The sequence below is a fragment of the Amphiprion ocellaris genome, chromosome 20 (assembly GCF_022539595.1).
Source record: "Amphiprion ocellaris isolate individual 3 ecotype Okinawa chromosome 20, ASM2253959v1, whole genome shotgun sequence".
NCBI lineage: Eukaryota > Metazoa > Chordata > Actinopteri > Pomacentridae > Amphiprion > Amphiprion ocellaris.
In genome coordinates, this window is record NC_072785.1 from 4,365,089 (window position 1) to 4,392,813 (window position 27,725).

General features: G+C 41.7%; 1 protein-coding gene across 7 annotated transcripts in view; it reads right to left on the reverse strand.

The window, feature by feature from the left end:
• Positions 1–27,725, reverse strand: part of myt1lb (myelin transcription factor 1-like, b) — a 126,105-nt gene that overhangs the window by 59,623 nt on the left and 38,757 nt on the right. For all 7 annotated transcript variants that reach the window (XM_055005785.1, XM_055005789.1, XM_055005790.1 and 4 more), the window contains exons 3-4: positions 23,354–23,399; positions 19,660–19,693 (exon numbers count right to left, since the gene is read on the reverse strand). In XM_055005785.1, the coding sequence (XP_054861760.1) occupies positions 19,660–19,693; positions 23,354–23,399 (80 nt within the window). The remainder of the gene's footprint in view (positions 1–19,659; positions 19,694–23,353; positions 23,400–27,725) is intronic.

The window sequence follows — 27,725 nt, forward strand, 5'->3', positions numbered from 1 at the left end:
AGATAAGCACATCATTTACTGTATTATTTTATTCACTGCAAAAATATAGCTTTTCTTTCAATAAATCTGCCGAGACCTGCCAGTCAAGTAAGAAAATGTCAGCATTGCATATCGGCCTAATTCAAGAAAACACTGATTTTAATCTAGCTATAATTCACACATGTAACTGCATGAAAGAAAACAAGAATTAATTCATATCACAAGCAGAATATTTACATTATTTTCACAAAGATAGAACTTTCCAAGCATCAGTGTGGCAATATTATTTATTTGCTTATTAAACTGTTGGTGTATATTTTAAATTCCCTCTTCAGTTGTTGATTTAACCCCTAAAAAGTCATCTCAGTGTATCAGAGTTACATCTTTAGAAGTTTTTTGCATAAAAATAAGCATCCCTTCTGGCATTAAAATGGCTTTGCTATGACTAAAATAGTTGCCTCCTCTATAATGCGTGCCTCTATGTAGTCTGTGCCTCTCGCTCCATTCACTCTTCTCTGTTCACAGCATCTTCCAACACACCAGCTCACCTATGACTCTGCTCAAACACTGTAAAAACACTCTACACTACACACTGGAAAGTTGTAATATTGGAGTAATTTAGTCCTACATGTCTGACCTGGAAACCATTTACAAAGAGGAATAATGATACAGAAAGCCCCAAACTGCAAGGTGATCCGATTGGTTCCTTACATTTGAATCCTCATAAGTCTAAATCTGTGTTTTTGAGTTATAACATATCAGCAAGCTGCAGTTCAGCACACTCAGCCGTGGCACCTTCTGCTTGTTTTTATCATGATATTTCCTACCACACATATATATAAAACAAAACATCATATGGACATGTTAACAAGGTAAAATAATACGTTTTATCACTTTGCAAAACCACTGACACAGCAGTTTCATCCCAGAGTCAGACACACTGCTTTATGCAATGCTTTGCAATTTGCTAATTGCAATGTTTACAACTATGATTTATATGTGAAAAAACTGTTCAGTCTATGGCACACATTGCTCCGTTCCAAAGAACAAAGCTAAAAAAGTCTCAGTAATTTTCAAAAACTGCAAGATTCCATAGTTATTAACAATTATTACTCCAAAAAAAGTAAATTGTGCATTTGTAAGGAACTATTCTCAGCTGTGGATTACTCTAGTCTGGAGAGTATTTCCAGCAGTCTATCAACATAGTTATTGTTCGTTTTTTTTTCATTTCTTGGAACAGATAAGCACCCCTGTGTCCCAAAAATTATGTTCCTATACAACCAAACTGCATTTTCATTTACATTTTAAAATATAATTTTGTTTTGAAGTGAAAATACACAGTGGGAATGACTTTTAAAGAGACACAGCAGTAGGAAGTAGGGGCGAAGGACGAACACGTAAGTCAGCAACAGGACTTTTACCCTGGAGACAAGGGTTCGCTGTTTGGTTAATTTTGGAAAAATATTGTGCTTTGATTGACAGTTTTACAATGAGGACTACAGGTTAGAAGCTTGATTAAGTTTAGGCACCAAGACTTCTTGGTTAGCTTTTTAAAAAAAAGCATCATATTGGGTCCTCCATTTTCTGAGTTACCATGGTGACAGGCCCCGTATCGTCTAATTAGTGATTGGTGAACAGTAAAACATGTTTTGAAACATATTTGTCAACATCGCAAACAGCCATAAAAAAGATGTAAAAAAAAAAAAAAAAAAGAAATCCACACATAACACAATTAAGAAAGCAATGTAATTAAATAGAAATGTAATTTTTGGGACACAGGGCTGTAAAAACATATAGCATTTGCCAGTGACCCAGTTCATTGTTGATTTGGATCTTTTCATTGCATAGTTAACAGTAATTAAACATAGTATATACCCAGCCCTATATCTGAGACTGAACGCAGACTGACAAGAGAGCAGTCTGAACAGAGCGACCACCGGAGATGTTGTCCATCAGTTATTTTTTGCTTCACAATGATCTGTCACTCTGCTTGTCTACTTGCTGCTGTTGTTGAGCTCTTCCGCTGTAGATACCCTAAGACTCATTGTGCCACTCCGCTGGTTGCTTGCTGCTCTCATATCAGTCTGAGTGCTTTGAGAGCATGACATAGTAGAGAGAGGAGAGACGGCTGTGTGTGTGTGTGTGTGTGTGTGTGTGTGTGTGTGTGTGTGTGTGTGTGTGTGTGTGTGTGTGTGTGTGTGTGTGTGTGTGTGTGTGTGTGCGAGGGAGTAAATAGCATCCCAATTGCAGGGATGGCATTTAAGTGTCTCTCCCTTTGCACTCCAATAGTACTGCAGACCCATTACCTCAGTGTGTGCCTTTGTGTGTCTACCAGCATCAGTGCGTGTGCTTGTGTAGGGCTACAAATGTGTTTCCGAGCTATTCCTCCAATCATCTCCATGCTCCCACGCGACTCACCCTCTACCTTTCTGTCCTGATCTTTTTCTCATTCATCATGCTTCCCTTCCTGTCCTCTTTCCAGAGGTCTTTGCTAAGGTGTAATTTAGCTCCTGCTGTTCTCTAATTTCTGCCTTAGTCAGGAGGGGCGTGGCTGGCCCCCTGACACCACGGATACAATCTGTCAATCATTTCCCACAGCCAGGAAATTGCGTTCAAAGTGAGAGTAATTATTAAGTCTGCCCTGTGTGGGTTGAATTGAACACCCTCTCATTTTGGCGCAGAGAGAAATATGTCTTCAGTGGCAAGGCCAGGTGGATTTGTGGGGCTTTTATTGATGCTAAGAACAAGGGGAGGGCTCTCCTCATCTCACCTTTCGTCTTCTCTAATCTCTTTGCCTTTCCTTTACTTCAACCCTCATTCTTCATTCATCATTATCAAATCCTCATCGACTCTGTCAAACCCCCCTCCTTCCCTACCTCTGTTCTTTCCTCTTACCTATGGAGAAGGAGGACCATTGAAAATGTGTGGTGCAAAAGAGTTGTCTCCTGCCATACAAAACACAATGTTTATATCAAATGTATTGTATACCTGTAGGTTAATGTAATATAATGGCAGATGCTTCCAGTAGGGAGACAACCGTCGAGGTGAAATCATGCAACCAAAAGTCGACTTAACATAAGCATGTTCAGAGAGGTAGCTGTTGCAATTCCTTTTTGTTAAAGTCCTTGAAAAGCTAAAATCAAAACCAGTGAGCATGGAATGTGTAACAGTTGCTTTGCCTTCATTTTGCTGGTTGAATTATTGAAACCTACTTGAGAAAGCACTTGAGTCCCTGGTTACCTTTTTGTTCCACAGAAAAATGTTGATTTATTTTCATATTTCCCTTTCATTCCAGGAACCACATACTGTTTGCCAAAATATTGCTGAATAAATGTTAGAAGTACATAGATTTTGCCATTGATACACAGTCCACCTAAACCTAAAAGTTGAAATAGCATCAAGGGCATCAATACTCAAGATACCTTACGCCAACATTTACTCCTACCTCCCTCTGCCATTTTTGATTAATGTCAGCCACGGCCGCTTATCGTAAGCATCTAAGTCAATCACCTGAATCGGTGTTGACTAATCTGCAAGGCACTGCCAACCAGGCCTTGTTAGAGCAGCCACCACATGAATGACCCATTAACCTTTCTGCATGAGCAGATAAGTCAGAATTAACAAGATGTCGCTCCAGCAGCTGAGTAACTTAACTTCTGACCCTGCAACCTTTACATATAGGACAGTTATTGTAATCCTGTTGCTTTAGCTGACATGGGAACAGCATTCAAAGCCAGTATGCAGAGTAAGACTTTGAATATGAATGCAGAGATTCTTCATTAACCGGGATTAGACTTAATGTATGTATAGTGCAGTTTGTAATTTTATGGAAGTGTCTCGTGGAAATGTGTCTTTGGACAAGCTGCACTCTCAGAGGCAAGTTGCAAATCACATTTTGCTCTAACCTTCCCCCTTAGTTACTGTTGCTATGCTTAGAATGTTTTTCATACATGCATGGCTAATATGCAGGCATTTATCAGCTGTGCATAGCAAGCTAATTAAACTAGCATTTGCTCTTTGGCTTGGTTTCTAGGCGACTTTCCCAAATTTCCAGGTTACTCATGTTGGAAAAGGAGTCTTAGACATACACTACATAGATGGTATCATGTTAAAAGTCTAAGGCTAAAGATCATTTAATAAGCTGTTGGTCCATGTGGAATACATGTGGTATGGTTTTAGTCTTCTAGTTAGTTCTCATGGGTTCAAACAGTAGATTTTGACTTTTATATTTAAAGACAAAAGGCATAAAGGCAAGCCAACACTGTTGACAGATGTAACGCAATCTAAAGTAACCTCTGGTGGAGCATAAACAACTTTGTCAGATACAATAAAGACTTTGAGAGATTTGCAGATATTGGTCTAAATCTGTTGTGTACTAGGACTAGATGTTGATATCCCTTCTTGCATGGGCCTTCCTGCACACTCCCATCTCCCGGAGAAGCCTGGATGTCGAGTTAGCCATGGATCCTCTGCAGCCTCCTTCAACTGTCGGACCCTCACCTTCCAGCCTCGCTGTTTTGCATCAGTGGCAAGCTCCATATACCTGAGCTTCTTGCGCTCATAGTCTCCTCTACTGAGCTCTCCCAGGGCAATAAATACTTTGATAGGTTTGTGGATATTGGTCTAAAATTTTAACCAAGGGGTGATCTTCCATATAGTGGGAAAATACTCAGAGCTATCCCTAAAACACTGGATGATAAGGGGATTCTTAATGAATCAAGCTTTGACTAGACATTTGGTCACAGGATGACACTTACTGAGTCATGGAAAAACATTAACTTTACTAGCTGGTTACTGGATCTTAATAACATGTATCAGGCAGAAAATCCAAAGTATGGGTAAATTTTTGAGCAAATGATGACCCTAAGAAGGTGGCTTGCAAACTCAGGATTTCTGGCAGAAAAGTGTTTGGCCTGGCAGCTGGGACCGGCCCAGATGTGGCGCCCTGGCTTCATCGCATGCAGCCTGCTCCTAAGTGCATCCTGAATGGCAAGCATACAGAGGGGGCAAGTAAAGAGACAGACAGGGCTAGATGGGTTCTGTGATGATCCACTGGACCACAGATGCAGCAGCCAAGTGTCTTTTTATGCCAGAGAGACTGATGGCAGCATTAAGGTAGGGTTCTATAGTTTCTGTGACAACGTACCAAGAACTAGGTACTCATTAGCTGTGCTTTGTTGTCCTGAGGTGGATTATGTGACTAAACCTGTGAACAAACAAGTTCAGTCTCCTCACATTGCTGTCATTAGCCTACTGCTTTTGCAGGAGTTGCTGCAGCTTCCTTCATATGTGCACTTGTAGTATTGATATTTTAAAAGCTCATTATTACCTTACGTTTTGTATAGAGATGTCCAATAATATTGGCCCACCGATATTATTGACCCTATATTGTCATAAAAATGCAATATTGGTCAATATTGTTTTTTTGTTTGTTTTTTGCCTATCATGAAAACCGACAAAACAATGGCTGGATTTTGCTGGCATTTACTTGTGCGCAAATGATGACATCATCAAACTGCGTTGTGAAGCGTGTAAACAAGTGTGGCTGCAGTAACAAGCTTGCTGTGCCTGACTAACAATATGTCTGTGGTTTGGAATTGGAATAGCCCACATATATCGGTATCGGTGGATATCGGAATCGGAAATTGAGAGTTGGACAATATCGACATATTGGTTATTGGCAAAAAAGCCAATATCAGACATCCCTGGTTTTGTATTTCTTTGTAATGTAGCACAGTGTTAACAATTATAATCTACTCCTAGCATACTTCTCTCTCAGACCTTGAAATTGAATAATTTCTGCTGCCACTAAAAATATATATTTAGATAAGTACATTAATATAATAAACATGCAATGACATGTTGACTAATATGTTGAATGAATTGCTTCTTGTCAACTTGATTCTAGAAGTACTACAGAGTGGGTGTACTAGACAAGGGTTTTTTTCAATGTAAACTACGATCCCACAAACACGTTAGTTACTTATATACTTGTTCACTTTGGAAGTGGCATCAAAACTCAGTTATTCCTAACCCTATGTTAGTTAGCCTAGCAGGCAAATAAATTACACTTAATTTAGGGACATCACCACAAATTCAGTTCTTACATCTTTGCATTTGTGTTTGTTCTTTGAATGACATGAAAAAAAAAACACCACCTTCCATACAAAATATAGACTACATCTATTACTAGAATTCAGCACGTAGAGAAATCCTAAACTGGACAGGCTTGTCATGCTCACTCACAGCAGCAAACTCAAAGACTGAACACAATGTGTTCAGTTGAGCAACCAGACCACATTATAGTGCCAAAATTTTCTATGAACAAAATACATAAGCTGCTAATCTACGACGATAGAAATATAATTGATGGTAGCTCACGGAATACACACTCACGCACACACACACACACACACACACACACACTAACCCCCATACGTGGATGTCTGTGGAGTCTAATGGCATTTGTTGGGCCTCTGAGGGTATTCAAACATTCAAAGGCTGAGTGTGAAGCACAGACAGAGGTGGAGGATACGGATCGTGCGCGGGCGTCTAAAGGTGGGGGGAGAAAAAGGATGGAGGGGGCTAATTAACATATTAATGACCCCACCTTCCTACAGCTTCTGTCGGATAGTCCAAACACTTTGATAAGTATGCAAATGAGAGCTGCACCATCTGAAGAGGGAATTAGCTCTGCCAGAGACAGCCGAGAGAGAAGGGGGGGGTAAAGAGAGAGGGAAAGGAAGGAAGAAAGGAAGGGAGGAAGGAGCCATGAAGGAGGGAAAGGGGAACTAAAAGGGGTAGGAAAGAGAAGAGGAGAGGAAGGTCAACATGAAGTAACAGGAGGAAGGAAGAAAGGAGAGACCAAAGGCAGAGCGTGAGACGGGAAGAAGTCTCAGGCGTGCTGATGAACTGATATCTTCATGTTTGTTTTAGTTGTCTGTAATTATCTGACGTGCACAGTGGGCCGGTGCATGTGTGGGCACGTGTGTCATATTAGCCAGAGAGGCGGTGATGGAGAAGAAGAAAAAAAAAAGGCTTTCGTTCTCGTGCTCTCCGGCTCTCAGATCGATAAGGCAGTGCCCGTCAAGCCTGCAGCGATGTGCAGAATGGCTGCAGGGGCTCAGGCCGGTGGGCATGCAGGCTCAGCGGTGGAGGCTGAGGCAGGCGGCTCGGAGTAATGACCCCGAGCAGACAAGGGCAAGTAATTATAACACAGACTGATCTCACTCGTTCTATCATTGAAGAGAATGGTGAGTAATAAGGATGAGGGAAAGCACCATGGGCGAGCAAGTGTTCACATGTGGATGAGACAAAGGGAAGAGAGAGAGTATAGATGGATGTGTGTGTGTGTGTGTGTGTGTGTGTGTGTGTGTGTGCGTGCGTGCGTGCGTGTGTGCGTGCATGCGTGTGTGCATGTTGCGTGAACAGGGATTTACAGACACGCTGGTCACATTCCACAATTATGTTGAATCATTTCATTAACTCGATCAATTTCTGACAAAGAAATGTCCAAGACAGAACACCTCTTTGATTCGGCCAGTCAGCGACGAAGGACAACCGCATGTCTTTTGTATGGAAGTGGAAATCTGACAGGGGAAAAATGAGGGGCTTTAGCGGTTATCCACCTTACTTAACTGTTCTCAACACTTCAGTGCCAAAGCACACCAGGACTGACAATGAAATCTATGTGTTCAAGGTGAAATTGTGCAAATCTGTATTTGGTTTCCTTGAAATTTTTTTCTTGATTAATGCAAACAAGGGAGTGAATTGTTTATCTTTGCCAGCCAGCCTGAGGCAAGCAAACATAGCCACCTTGAAAAGCTTCCATAGTGATAGCCTGTATGCAGTTTGTAAAATAAAGTCACATTAACAAAAATCTTGTCTCTAAAACGAAGCCATCCATCGCCTTGCATAATGACAGAACTATTTTTGGATGTGTCAGTGTAAGAACCGCACTCCCTCCACTGCACAACATCCAACCACACACAAATATCTGCACAAATCTTGGCCTTTGTTTAAAATCTGGGGAATTCTTCACCGTGCATTAACACCATAATTAGCAAAAGCCTGTGCTGTCCTAGTTATGTAAGATGTCTCTTTTTGTCTTTTGAAATTGGATTACCACAGGAGGAACCATTTATTTGCAGAAATGGGGGGTTGGGGGCAATTTTCCTTCCAGTGCCTCCACTATACAGGCTCTAGCACAAAGCTATCCTTACCCATTGAGCTCATGCGCAGTACTTATACACTCCAATAAACATGATTAGCATGGCAGACTGTAAATATGCAAATGACAAAAGAGATGTGGAGGGAATGTTTATGCTGTGAGCTCTCTGTCTAGTTCTTCCCCACCCCCCACCCCACCCATCATATGGAGGCCATGATGAGGTTTATTGAGGTAGTGCCTCTGTTAAAGCTACCTTCACTTCTTTTTTTCATTCACGTGATGACGGCTGACTGAAGGACGTGTTTTGTCGGGCTCCCGCTCCCACATTATTATTAGTCGCAGCGAGACAAACTCCTTGTCCTGCCGTGACAGACTTTTGACAGATTTTTATTTTTGTACAAAGCTACACCTTCTGATGAAAAGACTTTGAGCGTAAACCACCTTGTAAAGAACTTTCAGACTTCGCCGGTCAGAGGCTAACCGCAGCTAACTGCTAACGGACAGTGCTATCAGCAGCGGCTAACTAGCTGCGGTGGCTCAACACGTCGGTGTGTTACAGTGTTACAGTGTTTGGATGCAAACAGCAGCAGATAAGGGCTTTATAGCACCACAGTAACAATCCTAGTTCACTGTTTAGTTTTCGGAAGCCAGGGACATGGCGGACACAGCCAGGGACTCTTCACCGGACACCACTTCCTTGTCTGCCCCCCCCCACACCTCTGAACTAGATGCAGCCAACACAACCATCATCCGCCTGAAGGCTGACATCCGTCGTCTAACTGAGGAGCTAAAAATCAAATCAGATATACTCACCTCTTACATGAACGTCGCCTGCAAGCAGTCCCGCTACCTCGCTTCAGTCCAGTCCTCCCTCCATGACACCCTCCCGTGGGTCCCCGTCAGCCCCCGGCCCTCGTCCTGTTCAACCCCGAACCGACATCCATCCTGGTCCGAGGTCGTCATTCGTGGCAAAAGCAGCCGCAACGACCACACCGTCTCCCCGGCCCGACCAAATCTCATCAGCTTTGCGGCTCTGTCCCTACCGGCCAAGCCCCGGCCCGCCAACCCGGCGGCGACGCTGATCGGCGGCGACGCCTCCTCTTCCTCCAACCTGCCAGCTGCCGGAGCCTCTGCGGCTCCCATCCGAACAGACGACGGACCGCCAAAGGCTCTGGACCCCCCGACGTCCAACGCTGCGGATCGGCCGGCCTCCTCATCGGGGGCGGCTACTTCCCGGTCGCCGCTGGACGCCGGCGCAAAGACCACCTCCGCGCAAACGTGCGGTGGCCCCCGGGCTCAGCCTGGCTCCACCGGCAGGGTCTCCCCTCCGCGGGCGACCGGCAGCACTCGGTCCTCCTCCGGAGAGCAACAAATCCAGCGGTCCCAAACCCGGATATCCTCCGCAACCTCCCGACGACGTCTGCTGCGGGACGCGGTTCGCCGCCACTCCGCCGGGTCCGTCGGCAAAGACTTGGACCATCATGGCAGCTGTCTACAACCCGAGTTTGTAGACTCCTCATCGCCGCGTTTCCATCGCTCCACCATCACCTCCACCCTTACCGACACCGAGCCACAGGGACAGCTGGCACCCGCGGCGGCTCCTCTGCACACCAGCCCCGACGCAACCTCAGCCGGAAGCCCTCCACGCCACCTCTCCCGTAAGTTCACAACCTCCCGTCCACCACTTGCCCCACTCTTCGCCCCCTCTACGCTCATCATTGGCGACAGTATCATGAGAGGCATCAGGTTCTTTAACGCTATCACACTGTCATTCCCCGGTGCTACCGCTGCAGACATCGCTGTTAAAATTCCTTCCGTTCTCCGCTCACTCCCCTCCTCTGTACACCGCGTTATCCTTCACGTCGGCTGCAACGACACAGCGCGCCCCCAGTCTGAGCAGACAAAACGTGATTTTCAAAATCTGACGGACTTACTGAAAGACTGCGGAAAGTCTATTTTTATTAGCGGGCCCCTACCAACGGTAAACAACAACTCTGAGCGCTTCAGCAGACTGCTCAGCCTGAACACCTGGATTAGCTCGTTCTGCCGTGCCAGCAGAATTAACTTTATTGACAATTTTAACTGTTTCTGGAACAGGCCAGAATATTTTAACAGTGATGGCATTCATCCAAACAGGTCCGGCAGATCACTTTTAATCTCAAATATCCAATACACCATCCACACTTCAGACTGACTAGTGCCAGTGTTTACATCCATCTCTTCTTCACGCTCCACTGAACCGCCTCCCAGCTACAGCGCCCCCCTCTGTCCCCACCTGGAACTCCCCCCATCTTCCCCTCCAGCACACCCACTGCCTCCCCCCTCTGGCTCCCCTTGCCCGTCACCCCCGCAGTACCAGAATTCAACAAGCTGCCAAATCCCCACCATCATCAGCTTCAGACAACCTCGGCAGCCCTCCCTCAGAAACTGCCATTTTGCTAACCTTCGCCCACTTCCACGGACCTCACAGCCTTGTCCCCAGAAGCCCTCCCCTAATCACACATCCACACTTCACCTGAACTTTGCCCTCTTCAACACCCGCTCCGTCACCAGCAAAGGCCCCATTCTACAATTATTCATCCTGGACAATAAACTGGACTTCCTCTGTCTAACCGAAACATGGCACAAACCACTGGACTTCTACCCACTCAACCAAGCCACCCCCTCCGGATACACGTACCTCAACTCACCCCGCCCAGAAGGTCGAGGAGGCGGCATCGCAGTCATCCACAAACAGGTCTTCACAACCATCCCACTTTCCATCCCTGCCTCCCCCTCCTTTGAACACCTTGTTTTTAAATCACCCGGTCCCACCCCAATGGTCACTGCTATCATTTACCGCCCACCTAAACCAAACCCCTCATTTCTCCCTGACTTTTCCCACTTTGCCACCCAGCTATTAGCTACATCTCCGTCAGTCCTCATCCTTGGTGACTTCAACTTTCACATGGACAACCTTCACAGTAAATCTGCCTCTGACTTCCTAGATCTCCTACAATCACTCAACCTCACCCAGCATGTCAATTTCCCCACCCACAACCATGGACACATCCTCGATCTGGTTTGCTCCTCTGGTCTTACAGTCCTAAATATCTCCAGCTGTCATCTCTCCATCTCTGACCACCTAGCAATAACTATGGACATCAGCCTCCCCACCCCCCTGCCCAAGGAAAAACGGACAATCTTTTTTAGAAACACCAGATCACTCTCCCCCTCTGTATTCTCCGCCTCACTGACCACTGCATTGTCCGTCTCCCCTCCCCCGTCAATCAATAACCCCACTGACCTCATCAACCACTACAATCATACTCTCTCTTCCTGTCTTGATCAGCTTGCTCCCCTCAAATCCAAATTAGTTACTTTCTCCCACTCTGCTCCATGGTACACCCCTGAACTCCACCTCATGAAAGCCCATAAACGACAGCTAGAACGTCTTGTCAAGAAAACAAACCTGACAGTTCACCGCCAAGCCTACTCCGACTTCCTCCAACAATACAAAGACGCCCTGAAATCTGCACGGTCCACTTTCTACTCTGACCTGATCAATACCAGCTCCAACAACCCCAAATCCCTCTTCTCAACTGTCAATAAACTCCTTGCCCCCCCGGACACAGTCTCAAACTCGTTCACCACTGACAAATGCAACCTATTCCTCTCTTTTTTTCATAACAAAATCATCTCCATCCACAGCAGCCTTGTCACCTCTCCCACTTCACTTGATCCCCCCTCTCCTCCACCAAACCCTCTGAACTTTCCCCCCCTGGCCCACTTCTCGCCCGTTTCCCCCCTGGACCTGCCCAAATTCATCACTGGAACTAAAAACTCCACATCCTGCCTGGACCCCATCCCCACTGCCCTCCTCAAAAACTGCCTCCCTGTTATCGCCCCCCTCATCTCTAACATCATCAACACTTCCCTCAGTACTGGCTGTGTCCCCTCACCCCTCAAGCTCGCCTCTGTCTCCCCCATCCTCAAAAAACCTGGTTTGGATCCAACCTCCCCTCACAACTTCCGGCCCATCTCCAATCTCCCCTTCATATCCAAAACATTAGAACGTGTCGTCGCTGCCCAGTTGAAAACTCACCTCACCTCCAACAACCTGTATGAAACCTTTCAATCCGGATTCCGCTCTCATCACAGCACTGAAACTGCTCTCCTCAAGGTCACCAATGATCTCCTCCTCTCCTCAGACTCTGGACAAGTCACCATCCTCATTCTTCTCGACCTCTCTGCAGCATTTGACACAATCAATCACTCCATCCTCCTGTCCCGCCTTCAATCCTCCATTAACATCACCGGCACCGCCCTCACCTGGTTCACATCATATCTCACTAATCGACAACAATTCATCAAGGTCAACAACTGCACATCACCCACCGCCCCCCTGTCCCATGGTGTCCCTCAAGGATCAGTACTTGGCCCCCTCCTCTTTATCCTGTACCTCCTCCCCCTCGGCAACATCATCCGCCGCCACAACCTACACTTCCATTGCTACGCCGACGATATCCAACTCTACATCTCCACCAACACCACCGCCACCACCACCCTCCCCTCTCTCTCCAGCTGCCTGGCCGACATTAAATCCTGGATGAGGAAAAATTTTCTCCTGCTAAACTGTGACAAGACTGATCTCATCCTTATCGGACCTAAATCACTCACACCATTTCCCCACCCCCCCATTACCATTGATAACACCACCCTATCTCCTTCTGCTCACATCCGCAACCTCGGTGTGATATTTGACAGCAACCTCACTTTTGAACCCCACATTAATCAGATCACCAAAACTGCCTATTTCCATCTCCGCAACGTCGCCCGTCTCCGCCCCTTCCTCTCCTTCTCAGCCGCTGAAACCCTCATTCATGCCTTCGTCACTTCCCGCCTTGACTACTGCAATAGCGTTCTCTTCGGCTCCACCTCCAAAGTTCTCAATAAACTTCAACTCATTCAAAACTCTGCTGCCCGACTCCTCACCCGAACCTGTTCTCACGACCATATCACACCCGTCCTGCGGAACCTCCATTGGCTCCTCATTTCACACCGCATCCAGTACAAACTGCTTCTCCTCACCTTCAAGTCCATCCATAATCTAGCCCCCTCTTACCTTACCGATTTGCTCCTCCCCTACACCCCCCCCCAGGAATCTCCGTTCCTCCCACACAAACCTCCTTTCCATCCCGCACAGGACCAGCCGGCGACATTGGGGGGACAGAGCCTTCGCCATTGCCGCCCCCACACTCTGGAACTCACTCCCCCATGCCCTCCGTGACTGCACCAACCTCACCACATTTAAATCCCTTTTAAAGACTCACCTTTTTAGATCTGCTTTCCTTAAGTGATTCTGTATTTTATCTTGAACTTGTTTACTATCTACTGATTTTAATTATCTGTTTTGTTCTATCTTATTGTATTTTATGTACAGCGTCTTTAAGCTTTTGGAAAAGCGCTTTATAAATAAAATTTATTATTATTATTATTATAAAAGAAATTCATCCATGTAATTGGAGCTTTGAATGCAAAGGGATGCCTTTACCATCAGTGTCTTCGCTGCTTTCACTGCACACTGATGGAGGCAGCTGCAAAGATGCATGGCTGCATGCTGACAGCTCCTCTCTCAACAGCTTCCTCCCACACGGCATCAAACCTCAGCCTCAACCCGAATTTCATTTAATGTGTGGAACCTACATTCTCTCTCCTGCTCTACGGATCGCTGTATTTTAAGAGTTCAACATATGGACTTCAATTAGCTGTCCTGCAGGTCTATGAATACAATTACAGTTTGGTATCTGAAAAGTCAGACAACATGTCTGAACCCAAGAGAGTCCTCACTAGAGTATTACTGAGGAGACCTCTGATACAACTGACTCAAATGATTTACATACAATTTATGAATCTGGCTAAACTAAAGTTAATCTGAGTGTATGAAATCTGCTCTAGAGCCCAGCTGATCCTGATTCTTAAGGCCAGCAGTATAACTAGGACATAAGAATTTAAAAGGCTAAGAACTTTAAATCAGTTTTTACATAAACACATAACATTTCCATTTATTAGTCCCATAATTAATGCCTAATTAATGTTTATTAATAGGAACTTGGAGGCTTAATATATTTACTTACACTGTAATTCCTTGTTGCTTATACACCAACTCCAATATGCTCTTAAAAAGCTAATATTGATCAGTAAACTGGCCTGGATATTTTAGCAGTCATCATGTAAGGTATAATTATTACAAATCCTCTAGGAAATATAAAAAATACAATGATTTCAAATACATTTTTAGCCAGGTTGCAGAAAAAGCAACACCCCAAACGCACTCATTTTCAGCTGTGAGAGAAATGAGACACACTAAGTCCTGCTGGACCTTCTAGAGGTGTTGTAGGACCTGCCTAAAGCAGCATCAATCTTACGACCACAATCTCACACCTGTCTTTACCTTGATCTCTTCTGCCTTTCCACAGTCACAGCCACACTACACAGTGTGTTTCAGAATACAAAACACTGCAGTTAGTCTGCGTTCCCTCAGTTGCAGTCGCTCCCACGGTTTGTTCTCCTTCACCTACACTTACCAGCATACATAATTCTAAGCCCATTCCTGCATGTACGCATGTCCTGCATCTGAGTACAGGTTTACGGGTGAGAAAGGTACGCTCATTGAAACAGGCTAACACATAGGCAGCACGGAATGGCCTATGTGACCCAGCCCAGGCTGCTCTATGCAAAGTCAAGCGTGTTCGCCCTGAAGACTATCAGCTCTCCGGGGAGAGAGGCCATCGAGCAGCATTATCGACATTATAGACGCCTCGGCCTGGAGATAGGCTTCACATCGATCCCCTGATTAATTACTATCTGCAGGCAGCAGCACAGTGAGGGAGAGGCAGTAAGACCGGGGGAGGGAGGGAGCAAAAGTGAGAGAAAGAGGTGAGAATGATAGAAAATGGGGAAAGGGGCGAAAGAGTAAAGTGGAGGGGGATGAACGATTGGAGAGAGAGAGAAGGGAGAGTACAGCTTGTACTATCTATGAATATCAGCTAAAGGCTACACAGTAATCTTCCAGGTGGAATATTATTTATTGATATATAGGTAGGCAGGAACCCTTATCTGAGCTGCAACCACCCCCTAACACACAGCCAAGGACAAAATGAAATCCACACATTACTGGGGTGGAAACAACTTGCAAAGACAAGTAGAGGACACTGAAATAGCCACCCTTGAATTCCCAAACATGTTACACTTTTCACTAATAATGAAAACAAATATGAAAAAGCCTCTTTATGTATGGGACAAGCCGTGGCTAACATGAATAACTCCAGTTCAATACATTGGACTCCACTCCTCATTCTCCCAACAGACTGTGTAACACAGGTCAATAAGATGTTCCAACATGAGTATGTTGAGGCCAGTGCTGAAGGCTAGTTAGTATTGTTGAATGAAAAGTAAAAAGGTTGTTTTTCGCTGAAATTCAAAGTGTGCATCCTTTGGGTCTGTGCAGTGTGTCCAAGAGGTGCCTTCTTCATGTCAATGATTTGATTTCTCAACTAAAAAGCCTTTTAAAGTAAAAAATAATTACAACACACAGTCATTTCCATGATTTTAGTGTAGTAGTTCTGCATAAGAGGGAATAACAGTTCATCTTTACCAGCTAAATATTGTCCCAAAATCATATGATTACAAAACTAATGAACTAATGAAAGTGGCTGAAATGCAGGAAGTGTTGTGATGCAGCATGACTCCCTGCATTCACCCCCAGAGGTATGCATGTGGAGAAAATTCCTTTTGAACTAGATTAGATGCTGCAGGCTCCTCTGCTGCCACACACAGTGATTGGCCGTTGGACTGACGTAGTCGTCAGAATACACAACGAAAAGACACTCCATAGTGTGCTGAAATACAGTGGTCCCTCGTCTATTGCAGGGTTTAGGTTCCAGGACCCCCCGCGATAGGTAAACATCCGCAAAGTAGTCACCTTATATTTATTTTTATTATTTATATGTATTTTAAGGCTTTATAAACCCTCCCTCCCCACACTCTTATAAATCTTTCCCACACTCTGTGGTGCTTGGGTTCAGTGCCAGAAGCCTTAGTAGGCACAGAACGTTTGATCGACATCTTAGGGCTTGAAATAAATTACATTTTTTATGAAAATTTCACAAAAACACGACACTGCAGAGCGACACTGTGCAGCGATCAGACGTCGATGTGAAATGGACAAGATGCTCAACACTGCTAAACACGGGAGATGGAGGAGACTGATGCTAGGAGCCAATCAGAGCCCAGCGCTGGACGCTACACATTTTATTTTGATTTAATATTCTTTTAGTATGTTTTAATTATTATGTTTTATATTGTTTTACATTTTTTTAGGCTAAAATGCTTATTTTACCACAAAAATAATTAAAATAATAAGTATATAAAAATACCTACATACCCTAAAATCCCACGATATAGTGAAAAATCTGTTATATAAAATTAGATATATACAATTTAAAAATCTGTGATACAGTGAGATCATGAAACGTGAACTGCGATACTGAACTATGACCAGGAAGCACATTTTGATTCATCTCACTCTATGGAAATTGTACATTTTTACATCACAAATGTTAAACAAAAACATTGACAAAGACTCTTGTGCATTTTAGCAGCAAAATTGAGGCATCACGATCTCGAGACCACTCAGTGCTACAAACTCAGCTCCACCTGACTCAACTCAGCCCTCATACGTTAACTGCACCGGACATTTACTGTGCATGCAGCCCGTATGCCAAACAACACCAAAACAATACCAGTTGGCAGCTTCAGGCCTCGTCAGATTTGCTCATGTACCTCAGTAACAGAGCACTCATTAGCCTGTGACTGGCTGCAGCTGACTCACTGCTGCAGTTTGGTTGACAGTCAGACAGTTTTACTGCCTATAAATATTAATACCTGTTCCACATATTGATTAAGCTCAGGTCTTCTCCAGGTAATTCTGTTTTTTTTTTCCAAAGCAAACTCTCAGGAGTTGGTAGATTTTCGCTTGTATACATTAACCCTTAGATGCATCAGTGGGTCAAAAATGAGCCGGTGAGGTCGTTTTCTTGCAATACCTTTGTAATGAGTAGTTGTTATCATTTCAAATTCTAGGTATTCCTCAAAAAACTTTTTTTTTTTGCATGTCATTCCATTTAAATTTTTAAGTTATCTTTTATACTTGGAGGGACAGCGTACCAACAGCTGGAGGAAAAGAGCGGAAAAATGTCAACAGAATGGACGTTGACATTCTTCTACTGCTGTTCTAATATTCTTATTTTTCAAAGATCAAAATGTTCAAAATCGGTTATAAAGTGAAAAATAAACAGATCTCAAATGTGAAATCGTTCTTGTGTGAACCAAAATATAACACAAACAATAATACAAATAATTATTTTTAGCCAAAATGGCATAAAAGGACATATATGCGTCATTTCTGACCCACTTATGGAAGACTGTAGAATCCAATCAGTCGAGTATCTAAGGGTTAATGAAAATGTCAAAGGGTAATGATCATTTCTTTGCTTACTAGTTGCACATTATTAGAGGGAAGTTCACTTAAATATTTTGGTTTTATCTGAGATTTCAACTTAACAACATATATTTCTCATACTGAAGCACTTAACATACATACAAAAAAATTAAAAAATCCTACACAAGTAAGCCACATCTGCTCATTAAACTGAGTTCTCAGAGTTGTCTTAGAAAATTCTATTTTGTATGGCAATTTGTATTTTTTCCACTGTCTCAAAGATGAGTGTAGAGCAAAGATCTCAGCACTGTACAACTTGCAAAAATACATATCAAGTCTAATCTTCACTGTAAAAAATGTTTGTAATTTTACAGTGAAAAACTGTCAAACCATGACAGTAAAAATCTACAAACTCTAAAACAGTTTGATGCAGTTTATAGAACACTGAATCACCGTAAACAGGTTAATCAGGAGAAAAGTGTGTTTTTTTAGATTTTTTTTCTCTTGAAGAAATACATTTCCCGACTCCTGCACAATTTTTAATGGAAAAATGCTGCAATATGTGTAAAAATACTATAAGTTTTGCATTCAATTCTTGGAAAAGTACATTATTTCCCAGTTAAATGTACATGTTGTTGTGCTGGTAATGGAAACATGCTGCAATATTTATTACAAGTTACATGGCAATTTCTACATTTTTTAAGCATAAAAAATACAGTTTATCGGTCAAATTGATGTAGTTTTGTGTTAATAACGGACATATGCCTTAATATTTATGACAGGTTTAACTGCAATTTTTGCTAAAAATATGCATATTAAATGTTAAATACACTAAATATTGTGCTGATAATGGGAAAATGCTGTAATAATTATGTAATTTTTTTTAATTTTTAAAGGTAAATTTTTTTACAGTAAAATATGGAAGGAAGCATATATTTAACCCTAAAATCAACAATATCAATACATTTCTTTACCATAAATGTAGAAAATGTTTTACCGTAATTTTATGGTAGCGTTCTGGCGACCACAGTGCCAGAATTTTACCGTAAGAACAATAATTTTTTTAACGGTGTTATTCCCAACATATAAATTACACTAGCTACTATCTTTTTAAAAGCTTTTCAAATAAGTTTAAGCTTTCATCACACATTTACATTTTTTAAAAAGACAATACATTTAAAAAAAAAGTGGGAGGAAACTTTTCTAGTGACAAAGAAGTTGCTAAAATTTGAAATAAAGTTGTATTCTACATTCCACCCACTCGACTCACCCAACGTGAACTTTAAGGCCGTAGGCGTAGAGAGAGTTCTGCTGCATGGATAATAAATTGATAATTGCGATCATGCTAAATATCATCAAGTACATGAGACAAAAACGGAATTATTTAGCTCATCTATTTGGATCATTAAAAGGGGAGAAACCCTCCTGTTTAATATTTCATATAGAGGAATTGTATTAACTAGAGGGAAGAGAGAATTCGGTGCTCGTTGTTTCTGTTCTGCTGTTATCAGCTTTTGTGACACTGGAGATGTCCAGAGAGAGGGAGGGAGACCGAGAGGGAAATTCCCACCAGGAGGCAGGAATAAAGAAAGAGACAGACAGTGAAATAATCTTAAGTATTCCTTCATGGTTATAGAAACAGAAAAAAAATAGAGGAAGATAAAGATGAGAAGGAAGAACTGCCATCAAAGCCGACTTCAGCGGCAGGTTGTTGACGTGAAGGCAGCTATCAGTAGAGGAAAGGAAAGGTGGGGATGTCTCAGGTTAGTAATGAGGTGACGGCTGATCCAGGAACTGTTTGACTGCCTCTACCTCGGAACCGAGACAACAATAGGCCAATTGTGTGTGTGTGTGTGTGTGTGTGTGTGTGTGTGTGTGTGTGTGTGTGTGTGTGTGTGTGTGTGTGTGTGGGTGTGTGTGTGTGTGTGTGTGTGTGTGTGTGTGTGTGTGGACATCTCCGCCTATTTTCTGCCTGTCTATGCATCTGTGTTTGTGCTGGTTTCTGTGTGTGTTTTTCAATCTCACTGACCTGAAAAGCTCCGTTAATGCTGGATCCACAGGCACTGAGAGAGAGGCAGAGAGAGAGAGAGAATGATTATGAAATAGGACTGACTTCTGCATGCTAAATCCACAGGCTCTTTGTACAACACATGAAAAGGAACCTGCTGAATGGATGATCACTGTGACTTATGATCTGTTTAGGCAAATTACCAGTGGAACACTAAAGTTAGTAAAATAGACAAATTAGTTTGTGAACTGCTCATCTGGAAAATAATGTATATTCAAGTTACTAAAAGGTTTCTGTACCATTTTGCAGTCCTAAAAGAAAGCAGCTCTGTGTATTTATTTAAACATCTGAAAAGTGTTTTTGTAATTGCATATTTTTGTCATACAAAACTGGGTATTATTAGTTGCAGTTGCATGATTAAAAACTTTGTCATAATATTCTTTTTCAACTAATTTTAAAATTTTGTTTTATTTTACCTCAACTGAATCCCCCATTTTTTTTGGCATTTTTTATTTTTGTGTGAGATTAGTTCAGTGGTGTTCTTATTCTGTTTGTTTATTTGTTTATTTTTATTTATTGTATTTTTTTTTACTGTGGTTCATTTTTTCTACCTCATTCTACTTCAGTGTGTAAAATCATTAACTGTGGGTGTCAGTTTAAAACAGATGATCAAATATCAATGGCCTTTATCATTTATGAATCCTAAAATGTTGATGATGAGGTCAAAAGATGTGTAGTTAATGAAGAGCAGATGTGTGGATGGTAAACCTGACTTGCTGTGTATCTGGCAGAAGACACACAGTGGCAGATATATAGGGTATAAATCAAATTCAACACATACTACCAATACGACAAGTACTTAGAACAACAGGATGTTCTTTGAAGTGTGACTAAGCACATGAGAGAGCTCTGTGTCTGAAATCACCTCATATTATCTCTACAGTCCACCGTGATTACTGTCATTTTATCTGAATCATTCTTCTAATGGGACTGCACAGTGGCGTAGTGGTTAGTACTGTCGCCTTGCATCTAGAAGATCCCTGGTTCACATCCCGCCTTCCTGGGATCTTTCTGCATGGAGTCTCCATGTTCTCCTGTACATGTGTGGGTTTTCTCCAGGTTCTTCCTCCCACAGTCCAGAAACATGCTGAGGTTAACTGGTGATTCTAAACTGTCTGTAGGTGTTGATGAAGAAAATAGCACAGCTTTTGCTACAGATACTTCCTACCGTTACGTGTCACTCCTTTATTGCATTTTCCATAGTCATCCACAATTCTTTTACCTTTTGTTATCTGTTACTGTCAGACCTTTTGATTAAACTAACTTTTGTTCTTTGTTGTATTACACAACCGTATGTAAATACCCTTGTATTTATTATGTAAATACCCCTGTATATACACCTCTACCCTCTGACTATCACTATAACTTGAGGACTCTGTAAATGCTCTGGTTCAGTTTCCCTTCACAGACTCATACTCCAGGATACCAATAAACACCCCACTACAGCAAACTGTGAGTGTGATTGTTTGTCTCTTTATGTATCCCTGTGATAGACTGTTACCTGTCCAGGTGAACCTGTGATAGACTGTTACCTGTCCAGGTGAACCTGTGATAGACTGTTACCTGTCCAGGTGTCTCCTGCCTTCACCCTCAGTCAGCTGGGATAGACTGCAGCCCCCTACTAACTAAGTGGTGTATAGATGATGGATGGACGCATTCTTCTAATGTTTATGAACAACATACGCGCCATGCATGTACAGTACATTCTGCTAATAATCACATAATGCATTGTGTCACATTTAACAGAGAGTGAGTGAGAGTGTCTAGCATTGTGGGTATGTCCGTTACTACACCGGCCCTAAAGCCCTGAACAGCAGGTCCCTGGTTAAATTCCTTGCTGTCTGAACCATTTGCTGCGTGTCAGTCCCTTCTCTCCAATGTCTCTATCAAATAAAGGCAGAAAAAGCCCCCAAAATACTCTTTAATAGAAAGAGAATAGCAAATGAGTGAATGAAGGGGTGATTCCAGACACACTGACAGTTCTCAGCTGACTTACTGGTGTCCTCTTTGACCAACAAGTAGAGGACACGTGTACTTCCATCAAACAATAGCCATGTGATCATCACCTTGACAAAGTGCTTGTTCCACATCATGTAGGAACAATGGTCACCACCTTTTTCTTTGTTTGGTAGAACACGTTAGGTACTTTGTAGAGGTAAAGGTGATAAAAAATGTATTAAGAGGATCTTCTTAGAGCAGGGGTGTTAAACATGTGGCCCACAGGCCAAAAGCGGCCCTCCAGAGGGTCCAATCCGGCCCACGAGATGACTTAGTAAAGTGTAAAAATTACAGAGAACTGCAAATTGTAAATCTGTAAAATTATAAATTTAAAATACTTTCTAGACCGTGACAAGTTGTTTTGATCATAAAGTGAAATATTCGATTTTTCATTGTTCTTTTGTCATTGTGTGTCTCATTTTTGTAATATTTTCTCTTGTTTTTGTTGTTTTTTGTCTGACTTTTGTCGTTTGTCTCGTTTTTGTCATTTTGTTTCTTGTTTTTGTCATTGTGTGTTTCCTTTTTGTCTTGCTTGTGTTTTTTGTCTTACTTTTGTCATTTTATGTTTGCTTTATTCGTTGCTTTGTGTATCATTTTTGTCGTTTTGTGGGGGGGTTTGTCTTGCTTGTGTTTGTCTGTTTTTTAGTCATTTTGTTTCTCGCTTTTGTCATTTTTTGTCTCGTTTGTGCCATTTGTGTAATTTTTTTGTCTCTTTTTGTTTTGTTTCGTGTCATTTGTCTAATTTTTTGTCATTTTGTTTCTCGTTTTTTGGCGTTTTGTGTCTCATTTTTGTAATATTTTGTCTTGTTTTTGTTGTTTTTGTCCTTTATTTGTCTGACTTTTGTCGCTATGATCATAAACTAAAATACTACATCATTTAGTTCCCGATGACTAAATGTTTTGTGCCTTTGTAGATAAACTGTGATCTGGAAGTTGTAATGTGTAAATGATAAACTGAGAAAGAATCTTGTTGAAATTGAATTTCTTTTTCTTAAATAAATTCAGGTTGTTCATATTACTTTGTAAGGAGATAATTCCTTAAATGTGAACTTTTTTGCACTAAAACAAAGGGTAAATTAAGAGTTGTGGTTATTTATAGGTTATTCTGCTGTGATTTTACTGGAGATCAAACTGGGCTGAATGTGGAACCTGAATTAGACTGAGTTAGACTACAGAGCAGCTGGCAGGACTAAGATGGTGGCCAGTGAGTTAGATAGAGAGATTCCCTGTAAGACTCTGCTAACAAATACAAAAAGAAGTGCCACCGATTTGTCAACTAAATCAGACTTATCTATGTTTTCCGTAGCTCACAACAGAGTCTCATAATTTGCTTCCATTTTGCAGAATGTATCGTTTGTAGGACTAGATGTCGCTGTGGTAAATATTTCATTCTGAACAAAGCTCTTAAAATGTGGATTTCCTGGTTTGTGTTTCTGCCAGATATACAAAAAGAGGAGGAGAGAGCAGTGAGGAAAGGCAACTCAAGTGTGACAGACTGGGATTTGTGCAGTGGTGTGTGTACACTGTATGTGCGTGCTCGTGTGTGTGTTTGTGTTGGGGGAGTGAAGGTCACCCTGAATGGCAGTGCCGCCTGTGTGTGTGTGTGTGTGTGTGTGTGTGTGTGTGTGTGTGTGTGTGCGTGCATTCTTGCAGATACCTTTGGAGCGTGTGCGATGGCGCTTATCGTCTGCATCCACCTCCATCTGCAGAGAAGGCACAAACAAGCTGTTAAACACACAACAGACAGCAACGCAAAATTATCTTTAATTTGGATGCATGTTCTTTCGGGTTCACAGGACTTTTCCCCCCTGTCAAACATTTCACTTCACACCTGACGGTAGACGGAACATTTCACGCAGATGACTGACGGCATTTGTGACAATGATTAAAGTAATTTAAAGAAACGCTTAGATTATTTTTATCTTAGTGCTGAATAAATGACACCGACAGAATCCTAACACATCTGTCCTGGTTAGTTTACATGAATGCATTCACACAAAATGCCGATCTATCTGTCTGTCCAGTCAGAAATCAATAATTAGTGAACCACTGATTATAAATTCTGTGAAGAAAGTTGAACTGATCTATAAGTTTTACACTGAGTTGAAATCTGATATGTTAAAAATGTTTCAGATATGCTCCCAGTAATTTTTCATGTATAATCACATATTCCATATTTTTATACTGTTACTGTCTTTATATTTTCATTTCATAATTTGTGTTGTATGTTTTTTATTCATCATCTCTGCATCCATCTGTCCAAGAACTGAACCACTCATTCATAAATATGGGACCATCCATTCAGTCATTTTACAGACTTACTGAACACAACACCAGCCAGCAGCAGCTGGCCTTCATGTGGGTAAGCATTGTCCTGGCTTCCTCTCGTTCCTGTATGTCAGACCTGCCTATCCTTTTAGAGGTAACAGATCATAAATTGATGAGGAATCTGAACACCCCTGAATGCTCTTCTGTTATTTCTACATGTCCCTAAATATTCATGCTGGCTGAATTTGGACTATGATGGGGGCCGTGGCCCTGTTTGGATGTCTCTTTTTATTGAACATGATTTATTAACACCATACTTACTTTACTGTGGAGCCCCTCAGCCCTAATGGTGTGTTTCTTTACGAATGCCCATAAATGTTTCAACAGGAGAAAAATAAAATGATGAAAAGCAAGGATAGCTTGTAAATCTTATTAGTGCAGTAAGGAGGGACAGACCTGGAATATTTTTGGTGTGTGTGTGTGTGTGCGTGTGTGTGTGTGTGTGTGTGTGTGTGTGTGTGTGTGTGCGTGTGTGTGTCATGTGAGCAGAGTGGAGTTAGTCCCCTCTTACTGAGCGGACTCTACATTGTTGTTCAAAGCTTCTCTAGAACAGTCTGTAGTGCTGACAGTGTCCCTTCAGCATGTGTAATCCACTTCAAGAGAAGTCATGTTGCATGTAGTTTTTCTTACAGCATGCCGGCTCTTTTATGTCTAAACAATAGGGTAGAGACATTATAGCATCCTACCCTAAATGTCTCTGTTCCTTGATACAGCTGAAGGCTCGCCATTATTACATTCAACACTCAAAAAGAGTTTATCCAATTTCCAATTCATTTTTAAATTGATACATTGACATGTCTGTTTATTATTTTAATCTGCTGCTGCTATTTTTGCGCTGAAATGCACAGATCACTTGTCAGTCACACGGTGTGGGCGGTACTGTGAGTCTTAAAGTTTGGGTTTCTGTAGGTGCTGCTCTTTGGTCCGTTTAGCCACAGAAGTCTCTGCTCCTGTTCCTGTTTCCATTCTTCTCTGAACAAACTGTCTTCACTACCGTTAGATATGTAAAGCTTCCCCAGTAAAAGTAACAATAGCATTTGCATTAAACTGCAACTGCAAAAACTTTTAATGTACACTGGGAATTACTAGTGATAGAGAAAAAAAGTTTACTTCAAAATGCTTCTGATACTTAAATTACAATAGATATGTGAAAAGAAGGTCTTTGAAGAAGCGACTAGAGTGAGCTGCCCTCTAAAAATACTGGCTATTGCTTTGAAACATAATTATAAAATCATTTTAACGCTGTAAGATCCAAATATAAAGAACGAGCAAACAAATAAATAAACCAAAAATTATATATATGTGGCCAGTGTTGGGCCCTTGAGCAAGGCCCTTAACCCTTCCTGCTCCAGGGGCGCTGTACCGCGGCTGACCCGTCGCTCTGACTCCCCCAATTGGGGAAAGACGCAAAAATCAGAATTTCCCCTTGTGGGATTAATAAGGGATAATAATAACAATTTAAAAAAAAAAAAAAAAAAAAAAAAAAAAAATATATATATATATATATATCCAAATATAGAAAAAATTGCAAAAAAAATAAAATAAAATAATAATAATGATAGCAATAATAATAACACACATGATTATTCTTATTTATTTTTTGACTGAGAATAATATATTATTACTCTAATTATTATTATTAGTAGTAGTTTTATTTCTTTTTTCTATATATTAGGTTTATGTGTATATATATATATATATATATATATATATATATATATATATATATATATATATATATATATATATATATATATATATATATATATATATATATATATACATATATATATGTATACATCCATCCATCCATTATCTATACACTGCTTAATCCTCACTAGGGTCATGGGGGCTGGAGTCTATCCCAGCTGACTCAGGTGAAGGCAGGGGACACCCTAGACAGGTCGCCAGTCTGTCACAGGGCTACATACAGAGACAAACAAGCACTCTCACATTCACACCTACGGGCAATTTAGAATGATCAATTAACCTCAGCATATTTTTGGACTGTGGGAGGAAGCCGGAGTACCCGGAGAAAACCCACGCATGCACAGGGAGAACATGCAAACTCCATGCAGAAAGATCCTGGGAAAGCCGGGACGCGAACCAGGGATCTTCTTGCTGCAAGGCGAAAGTGCTAACCACTACACCACTGTGCAGCCATATATATATATATATATATATATATATATATATATATATATATATATATATATATATATATATACACATATATATGCTAGAAAAAAACAGCAAAGAAATTAGCAAAAAATTATATATAAAATAAAAAAGGATTTTAAAAAATAAAACGTGTTTTTGCAGCAGTGGGTTTTACAGGGTTAAAATGAAATGCAGTCAACAAGAGAAAAAGTTTCAACCTGCTTACAGAATACTTCCCTCGTTACAAGGAAGATATCAGCTGTGTACTAAAATATGGGACTTATTTATTACATGTTTGTTGAAATGTACACACACACACACACACACACACACACACACACACACACACACACACACACACATACACACACACACCCACAGTACCGGCGCCTATCTGAATCTGTCAGACTCTCTCTGAGGGCCCAGGTTTTAAGCGAGGCCTGCATCAGTGCTGAACACAGCATCAACAACAAGTGAATCCAGCAGCAGAATAAAACTGCAGCAACAATAACAGCAGCACTGGAAGTCTTGTCGTCTCCGTTTCCTTCCCTCCAGCTTCCTCGTGAGGGTTGGACCCAGGAAGCATGCACGGCTCTGCGGCTGGCCATATGTTGGAGAGCCCTTCATGTTCTGTCTGCTTTTTTCTCTCTCTTAGCACCACATGGGAAAATGTCACGGCTATAATGAAGGTTAGCCTGCTTATTGAGGATTAGGAGGAGGCCCACTCCCTCTCTGTCTGTGTCTCAATTAGACCCTGGATCAATGGCATTATAGGTCCAGTAGAACAACCAGAGTCACGCTGATCCCTGCTCTAAAGGTAAGGTCGGCTAGTGGAGTAAACACCGAGAATAATAATAATGCAAACCACTGAGGGAATTCAACATAACCCGCTAATTTTATAAAATATATCAAATTACTTCATATGCTACAAAACGCACAGAGTTACTGTCCAGAGAAACCACATATCTCCAAATGTGATGAGAATGAAGATAAGATAAATTTCATCCCAAAAAGGTGACGACTGTGTTAAAAATGTGTGATTCACTCCTTCATTTCTCACAGTTCATTTTCAAAATCAAGGCACCAACCAATTGGCATCAACATAAAAATCTTCTTATACATCCCCTAAATCTGTTAGACAGAGGATCTTTAGCTGTTTTCTTATCTGCATCTATGAATTTTAATCTGTATTATTTTCAAAAAATACAAGTTAGGGATTAATTGACTGCATGAAGTGAAGGCTGCATTATATTCCAAATGAACACCTTTAATTTAAAGATAAATTCATACAGAATACACTACAAGCATTTTATGAATGGAATGCAGAATGCAGCTCAAACACGGGGAACAGCAGCTGCACAAATGCCACCTGTGTTTGTATTGATCACACAGTCTGCATCGATACAAAAATAAAATGTAAAATTCTGTTCCTTTGAAATTAAAGGGGCTTTGCCTGTTATTTGCTTCTTTATGGTTAAACGGGACACAGGAATGCATCAGGTGCAGACAAATTGCATAAAGAAACAGGAGTTCTTGATGTT